Source organism: Coptis chinensis, chromosome 8 (assembly GCF_015680905.1).
Source record: "Coptis chinensis isolate HL-2020 chromosome 8, ASM1568090v1, whole genome shotgun sequence".
NCBI classification, from domain to species: Eukaryota; Viridiplantae; Streptophyta; class Magnoliopsida; order Ranunculales; family Ranunculaceae; genus Coptis; species Coptis chinensis.
Genome location: NC_141463.1, coordinates 5,336,858 through 5,345,420, shown reverse-complemented (window position 1 = coordinate 5,345,420; position 8,563 = coordinate 5,336,858). Strand labels below are relative to the sequence as shown.

The 8,563-nt window shown below is 37.3% G+C and overlaps 1 protein-coding gene across 1 annotated transcript; it reads left to right on the top strand.

Annotated features, from left to right (window-relative positions):
- The first annotated feature begins 3,040 nt into the window (after nucleotides 1–3,040).
- Nucleotides 3,041–3,718, top strand: LOC147479515 (VQ motif-containing protein 8, chloroplastic-like). Its single transcript, XM_086578435.1, has one exon. The coding sequence runs from the start codon at nucleotides 3,041–3,043 to the stop codon at nucleotides 3,716–3,718; it is 678 nt and encodes a 225-aa protein (XP_086434561.1).
- The last annotated feature ends 4,845 nt before the right edge of the window (nucleotides 3,719–8,563 follow it).

Here is an 8,563-nt window from a genome sequence, read left to right as displayed (position 1 = left end):
AATAAAATCTATAGTAGAATTTCACATACTAATCATCTGAGTGTACCTTAAATACGAGAAAATGACTGATAATTAGCATTCATTTTGGCATTAATATAGCTAATGGCATTACCAATGTGACACTGATAATTAGCATTTATTTTGGCATTAATATAGCCAATGGCATTGCAACGTGACACGTTATGCCATTGGCTATATTAATACCAAAATAAATACTAATTATCAGTCATTTTCTCGTATTTAAGGGATGCTTGCTGCCTGCACATTGTTGAATTTGCGTGAGTGTACTGTAAAAATATACGTATCTGTAATTTGCACGTGTTTCTTTTGCATGTCGATACCCAAGTAACTGTATCTGATGTCCAGTAGTTGAGTTGTTCTGTACAGAGAAGATGACTATTACCTTAGAGTTGCTTGAACGGTACGCCTAGTAGCCAACACCAACTCACTTGCATTTTGCAATTTTTATGACCGGTATTAGACAAAGTTCTGCTTCAATGAAAATAGGAAGAGGTGGGCTGGAGAATTGGCGGCAAACAATTTCGCATTGCAGTCATTTGACATAGTAATATTTTTCAAACCAAATGTAACAATATTCATACGTTGACCAAGGCATCCCATGACTCCATAACTCTATAAGTACACGACTTTCGCATCAAAGTGCTAACGAACGACGTCATTTGGTGACGTTTTAACAATGTGGTAGAGAAATGCAACAAAATCACTTTTAAAACGTGGCTTGGTGATCCACAGAGTGACAGAGGTATGATGTAAAGTTGTAAACCTTATTTTTTTACAATATAGGTGGTGCGGCCGTGTGAGAACTGAGAAGACGTTTTAATCAGATTTTCTAGTCAATACATTTTTTATTTCCATTTTAGCGACAAACTTATCTACTTTTTCGCCTCCAATATTATAAACAACTAAAATTTTGGAGGGTACCCTCATGCAGAATCAGGGGCGGCTCAAGACAATCAGGGGCCCTAGGCAAATTTCAAATGCCAATGGATGCGAGGAATTTTTTTGGTCAGAGAATGCCAAATGTCAATGGATGCGAGGAATTTTTTTGGTCAGAGAACACGAGAGAAACGTTAGAGAAGGCGAGGGAAACAAATGGTTATCTAACGTTATTTCATAGATTCCAATGTACGTTATCTAACCCTTAAATAAGGGTCAAGAAAAACGATTGATATCTTTGAAAAAGAAAATCGGGTCGAATTATATTGGGGCCCCTTGGGCTGCGGGGCCCTAAGCAGCTGTCTATTTTGCTAGGGGGTTGAGCCGGCCCTGTGCAGAATCATGTGAGGATGCAAGGCGTTTGGCATTAAAATAAATGTCTGGAACGGAGAGCTTGTCAAAGCTTATAAACAATCTCATCTTAATTAGAAGGTAAGAAGTGCAACCTCACGCGGCGGTACCCTCTCCGAAGAAATAAGAATGGCGACAATTGCAATATTATTATTAAGTTGCTAATTAGCATTCTTGCAAAGAAGAATTTCATTGTGCGAAGTGTGAACAAAAACTCGTCTGCTAACACACATCACCCTTTTAAGGAGTTGGTTTGGGAATTCATTTTGACAATAAACTTTGGGAATATAAAAGCTGCACGACATTGGAGTTCCAGATAGTCGTTAATACGTACATATAAATAAACTGTGAGCTCACTTTTGTCTCCATCGGACCATAGAGAACTAGAATAGAGTATACTAAACAACAATAATCAACTCTTCCACGAACAAACGTGTTCAATGTCACAATCAGAAAGCAACACGAAAAGGTGTATGTACGTAACTCACATTCTCACAGGTGCATGTGTTCATCTTCATAGTACATCAAAATTGATTTCACAACCTTTTAGCTAACTTTAGTTTCCACTCTACTTAGGCCAAATGGAGACCGGGGCAATAGTTTAATCTCTTGCTTAAAATTTGTACTTTTTCGAATACACTTTTGAGATTATATATCATCACATGCGTTTTAAGTTATTCAAGGCATTCTCGGGACACTAAAGTTCTCATGTTTCATTCTATACAAATAATATTACAGTATGTTTTTTTTTTCGATAATTAATATTACAATATGAGCAAAACAAAACTTTGTTGTGAACAAATAAGCTCAAAAGAAAAGTTAGGAGACCATGTGCAATAGCATATATGTACACTATATGATAGCCGGGTCTTCCGTAATACCCTTCCCAATATCGAGTAGGCAATTTAAGATCTTCTTATTTATTTAATTTAAAAACACTCCCTCACTAAATTTAGAATAAACTCTACTTTTATTAACAATGTCCCTTTTTTATTAATAATTTAGAAACATCTCTCTAATGTCACTTCAATTAACTAATTACTCCATTTGCCACATTGAAATTAAAACAAACCCTAATTTATTATTGATAATTTAAAGAAACTTTTCTAATATCACTTAAATAACATAATTATCTTCTATTTTATTTAAAAATAAATAAATAGATGAGTCTTTCTTATATAATTACAATTACTATTTACAATTAGAATCCAAAAAAACCATACTATCCATATTGAGAGACGGGTTTCAAGACTTGAAAAAACCAATACTTACCACGGTTTGCATACTTTTACTTACACATACTCAAATATAAAGGAGACGTAAAAGACAAACTTGGGCATAAACTAGAAATTGATAAATCGAAAAGTATGATTAAAACTCCACATGTTAAAGATAGGTTGACATTCCATGTGAACTCCCTGTACCAGTTGATCTGAATTCATTTCAAAACTCAAAGTAAAGCCCATAGCAAAAAATTCGGAGGGACGTTTCATAACTGCTTCTCCGCTTATGCCTGAAATTTCAACACCAAAGCATTTGTCAACGGTCTAAATGGTTGGCTCTTCAACCTTTGATTAATAATTAAAAACCTGATCAAAATCACCTTAAAAACAACCTCCTTATATATATCTCCTTCTCTCTTCCCATCATTATACCTAGTTCAATTCAATCTAGTTCATTAAGAGAGCAGCAACAAAAAACATTAATTAACATCTAATTGAGTTCTCTAATCATGAGTCCTTCCAAATTCTGTGATGATGTACAAGCCAAGAAGGAGATGAATGGTGTCAATGGCGCACGTCCATCGCCTTTAAAGATCAATAAGGACTCGCATTTTATTCAAAAATCATCATCGTCGTCCTCGTCTTCAACATCATCATCATCATTAACAGGTATTGCAGCTGCAGGAGGGAAACAACACCCTCCACCAGCTCATCAACAACGACATCCGGTTATCATTTACACGCATTCACCGAAAATCATCCATACCAAAGCACGCGATTTTATGGCATTGGTTCAAAAGCTAACCGGTCTATCGCATTCTGAGGATGAAGCTGGTGACCCCCAGGGTAACAATGCTAGGCGTGTTTCACGAACGGAGGGCAAAGGTAATTGTATGAAGGCTGTTGGGCATGATGACACCACATCCTCATCGGTTGTAACCGATGAGAATTGTGGTGGCATTACAGATGTTCAAGTGAATTCGTCGTCCATTTCTCCATCATTTGATCCATCTAATCCTTATTTATCAGATGTCCCGCTCTTTACACCCAATTCGTCGGATTTCTTCTGCTCATCTAGGCCATTTTATAGGTATCCAGATCACATGTTTTCCTCTCCAAACATGGGTAGCGCGATTTCGCTTTCAGTTTTTGAGGTCTTGAAAGGTTATCCAGATTATTGCAATTGATTTGGTATGCAGCATTGGATTTTTTTTTTCTTGTTCAAAAGATGATTAAATTCTTCTTTTTTTTTTCTCTTTTTGTCAGCTAGAGATCCGTTGGGTTAGCATGTAAATTATAAGATTCAATTCATTTTTTGGCCAACCAAAGAGAATTTTGTTCTCTTTGTTGGTGAGACTAGATTGATTTCCTTTGGTAACTTTAGTTTGTACAAAGTTTTGATTCTGATTGTAATAAGGCATCTCGCAATGAATTAATCTCCATTAATTGGCAATAAAATTGGTAATAATTCGTTTTTTTTTCTGCTATATATTTGAGAATAGAACAAAAGTTGGTTTCATCCATGTTTCATATGCAACTGAGGATACAAAAAGTGGTCGGCCTTACAAACAATAGATATGTAACGTGCATTTCTTCAGATGATCTTGGACTGATCGAGGAGAACGATGTAAATGTCACTGCTGCTGCATATAATGTCATCATATACAGGAACCGTGGTTTGTCTCATTCACATTAGAAATCCATGAGCATTGAAGAGGGTACCTTGTATACAATGTAAATTATGTACATCAGTATACATGCATTGACTATAGATGCAGCTAACTAAGTATTTAAACATGGAAACATAATCAATGTGTAAGGATATATTTATACTAAATGATATTTTGTTGATAGCAATGAAATAACACTTATAACTTGAGTAATTGAACCAAATGCCTTACTGCCGTAGAAGGGAAGGCCGGTCAAGCTTATTAATTCATGGGTGCACTATTTTGAAGTCTTTAAGGGTGAAAATTTGGCTGGTAAATTGACAGGAGTGCAACAACGCTAGTTACAAACCAAAGAATTGAAAAACACATACTGGGCGAAAGAGTTGACAAACAAATCCGTGTGCAAGACTAATATAACAGCAACTACGTACACTCTAAGCTGGAGGTTCCAACTTCTACATTTTTTTTTTGGGTCCTGTTACTTACTGACGACCCCATGTTGTGTTGGGCAGACTCCACGAAAAAAAAACAATTATTACAAGTGTGTCATTGGTCCCAAAAATTCCAAAAAAAAAAAAAATTATTACAAGTGTGTCAGTGCTCTCAAAAAGTTGTTTTGTGTTGGGCACCTCCCAAACCAACGCGAATTTTCCCTTTTCAACCCTTCTCTTCTATTTTCTTCTCTTCTTTTCCACCATCCTAAATTTTAAACCACGAAAACTATATCCTAACACTAACATTTAACACTAGGGCTGAATATGCACGTAACTAGGGCTGAATATGCATGTGTACAGTGGCTGAATGAGAAAATTCGAAAACCCCAAACTTAAACGACCCGACTGGAGTGGATTCGTTGTCTTACACCAAACGGTCTGGTCACACCGTCTGGACTGAGTCCAAAACGATGTGGCCATGTCGTTTGGGATTTGGACTTAGAAAAATCCCCAACGATATGGCCACACCGTTTGGACTAAGTCCCTAACGATATGGCCACACCGTTTGGGATTTGAACTTTGAAAAAATATAAACTTCTATTTTTTGGCCTCTTGACCAGTGTGGGTATATCGTTTGGACTAAGTCCCAAATGGCCAAGTCGTTTGGGAGTTAGTCCAAACGATGTGACCACACCGGTAAGTTTTGTTTCTAAGTCCAAATCCCAAACGATATGGCCACATCGTTTTGGACTTAGTCCAGACGGTGTGACCAGACCGTTTGGTTTGCACAACGAACGACCTAGCCAGGTCGTTTAAGCTTCTAGGTCGTTTAAGCTTGGAGTTTTCGAATTCAACTTTTTGGGACCAATGACACACTTGTAATAATTGTTTTTTTTTTTTACTTTTTGGGACCAATGACACACTTGTAATAATTATTTTTTTTTAGATCTGCCCAACACAATATGGAGTCCGTCAGTAACAAATACATTTTTTTTTTCTTTTGGTAAAAGGCATCTTATTATCTTATATTACGCCACATGCTTATAAAATTGGTTCAAAGCTTCAAAATCATATATTAGGTCTATTCGGACATGCTAAAGACAAGCTTGAATGATGAATATATCGAATTACGGTGCCATCAATATGTGTTGAGTAATTATAATCCAACTGTGTAAATGAGAGCTCTCCTGCGGCTAAAAGCAGATTTTCTTCCCTTGATTTACTCCCTCAATTTTTCCCCCTCTTTTCTTTTCAAATTTCAAACTGTGAATCCTAGCTGTTTGAGTATCCTAGATTTATCTGGCTGGGGGTTTCTTTTTTCATCTCTTTCGGAACAAAAAAGGGAAAGAGATTGGCTGGTGGGGTTCTAGTGATCTGAAGTAGCTCTTGCTAAATATTGTTGTCTAGGTGACTCTGCATACAAGAGGGATACTAGTCTGAGAATAATATCTTGTTTACTGTTTCTATCTCTCCATCTCACGTCTGATAAAAAATTCCTCTCTGTATCTGGTCTCTACCCCCTTGGTTTTCTTCTTCTTTTACCCTACCATCCCTGGGCTGACTGCTGTATTCTGGGCTCACCTGGCGGTAGATGGAAGTGGTACAAGGGAGAAGTGTGAGGGATGAGAAACAAGGGGAAAATACAAAGAAAGAAAATATAGAAAAACTCAGTCGATATGCGTAACCATTACGCTTCAAAGGAAAAAAAGCTAGTAAAAATCGGCTGCAAGAATTTGGTAGTAGACCCAAAAGAACACACAACCTTAGTAGGGGAAGTGTATGGGGCAAGCATATTGCTTTGCAAGATTTCATGGAGGAGGTACATAGGTGTTGGCAAACTAAAGGAGAAACAAACATAGAAATGATTACAAAAGGCTTTTACAAGATGGTGTTCGACAATGTGGATGAGTACAATCATGTCAAACAGAATGGACCTTGGGTGATACAAGGATTTATTCTGTCCATCAAAAAAGGTAAATACTCAGAACTCTTGGAAGCAGATCGAAAGTTTGACAGAGTGGATTTCTGGGTCCAAATCTATGGGCTTCCACGAGATCGAATAAATGAGGAGAATACTAAGATCATTGGGCTGAATCTAGGAAAAGTAAAGGAGGTTGACATATGTTGCTCATCTGAATTCAAAAGACCTGTTGCGAAGGTGAGAGTTCGAATGGACATCAAAGAAAGGTTACTAAAAGGTATAGAGCTATGCACAGAGCTGGGGGAAGTTATTCTAGTGACTTTTAAGTATGAAAAACTGGAAATTTTTTGTTACTTCTGCGGGTGTATTGGGCATGATCTGCATTTCTGTAGCATAAGAGAGAAACACAGTGTGGAGTTAAGGAAACTGGGAGGTTCCCCTAGGGATATAAAAAATAACTTTTCTTTCTTGCTGAGGGCAAATGTGTTTTACAATGGAGCGGCCTCCTCCTCCCTGGCAACAGTCACTATCTCAGGAACTCCTCAAAAACTAAGACTGGATCAGATCCCAGCCAGAAACAGAGCTTCTCCAGGCAGAAGACACTGGCATGGGGCGGGGCTCTTCTCAACACCGCCAAGGGTAGCCAATGTGGCTGTTGGGGTGGGGAACAGGACAAGGGACGCAGAGGAGGACAGGTCTGGTCTGACAGAAGTCAGAACGGATGGATCAGGATTGAAGAATTCTGAATCAGTAGCCGTTGGGGATGCTGACATGGAGGGTCAGAATGTTGTTGGTGGAAATCAACAAATGGTAAGTCGGGCCCAAGCCCTTGAGTCTGGAAATGAAGAATTCCATGGGGATTTCCTGGGTTTGGGCTAGGGGTGGGAATTTGGCCCTAACGACCCTAACCCGGCCCTAAGCCCTATAAAGCCCTCACAGAGTTTAGGGCCGGGCCGGCCCAGCCCTAATGCTTTCTAGGGCAGGGCTAGGGCTAAGATTCTAAAACATAGGCCCGACCCTAACCAAGCCCTAACCAAGCCCTAACCGGCCCTGTTTCATACTTTCACTATAAATACACATACCATAATTGTCCAACTTTTTGTTAAATATTTTCAATTAAAATAATATTGTCCTTTGTAATTTATCACTTACACCCAAGGGTACTTCCAATAACTTGTTTTATATAACAAAAAACTTGTCAACTTAGCACCATGAAGAACAATGAGCACTAGCCTAATAAAAATAAGACTTTATTCCTTTGATCATCAAGTCAAAGTCCATAACTTATTATTCTCAATTTCTTTTTCTCACTTATTTCTTATAAATTATATTTTTATTCACATCCAAGCCAAGTCTAAAACTAAAGGTTTCCTTCCACACCATTAAAGCAAAATACAGAGCAGACATTTGTAACATAGAAACCAAAAAACACCCTTTGTCAGAAAAATGACATTTATAATCTCAAACCTTTCTCCATCACTTGTTCAAAAGCCAATATTTTCATTTCCATATACAAAGCTTGAATCACTTTTAAATTAGAAGAAAGGTAATATTATATTTGTTTGAATCTATTATAGAAATAATTTATGATATTACAAATAGTTTAACAACTTCCATGACCCTTAACCAAAACTATTATGTTTCTTCTTTATATCTATTACTTCTTCCTTTAAAATGATAATATAATTATTTGTCTATGTATTTCAATGTTAAATGTAATTTTAGTGAGGTTTGAGTACAAGGAAGAACAAATTCAACTCCCTCGATGTACTTCGGTTCATTAGATTGTGGATGTGCATTTTAAATTTTTGGACTTATACAGGATTATTACTAGATTGGTTGGACTTTGAGTTTGTAGATTATTGTACATTTTTGTAATATAAATGAGTTTTAAAACTGATGTAGTAAAAAAAAAGAAAATATATAGGCCCGGCCCTAAAGCCCGACCCTAAAGCCCTTAAAGAGGGCTTGGGTCAGGGCTTGAGATTTAGACTTGTGACCCGGCCC

Bases quoted from the DNA above. Each gene is read 5' to 3' on its own strand.
- LOC147479515 (XM_086578435.1), top strand. From the start codon at position 3,041: ATGAGTCCTTCCAAATTCTGTGATGATGTACAAGCCAAGAAGGAGATG.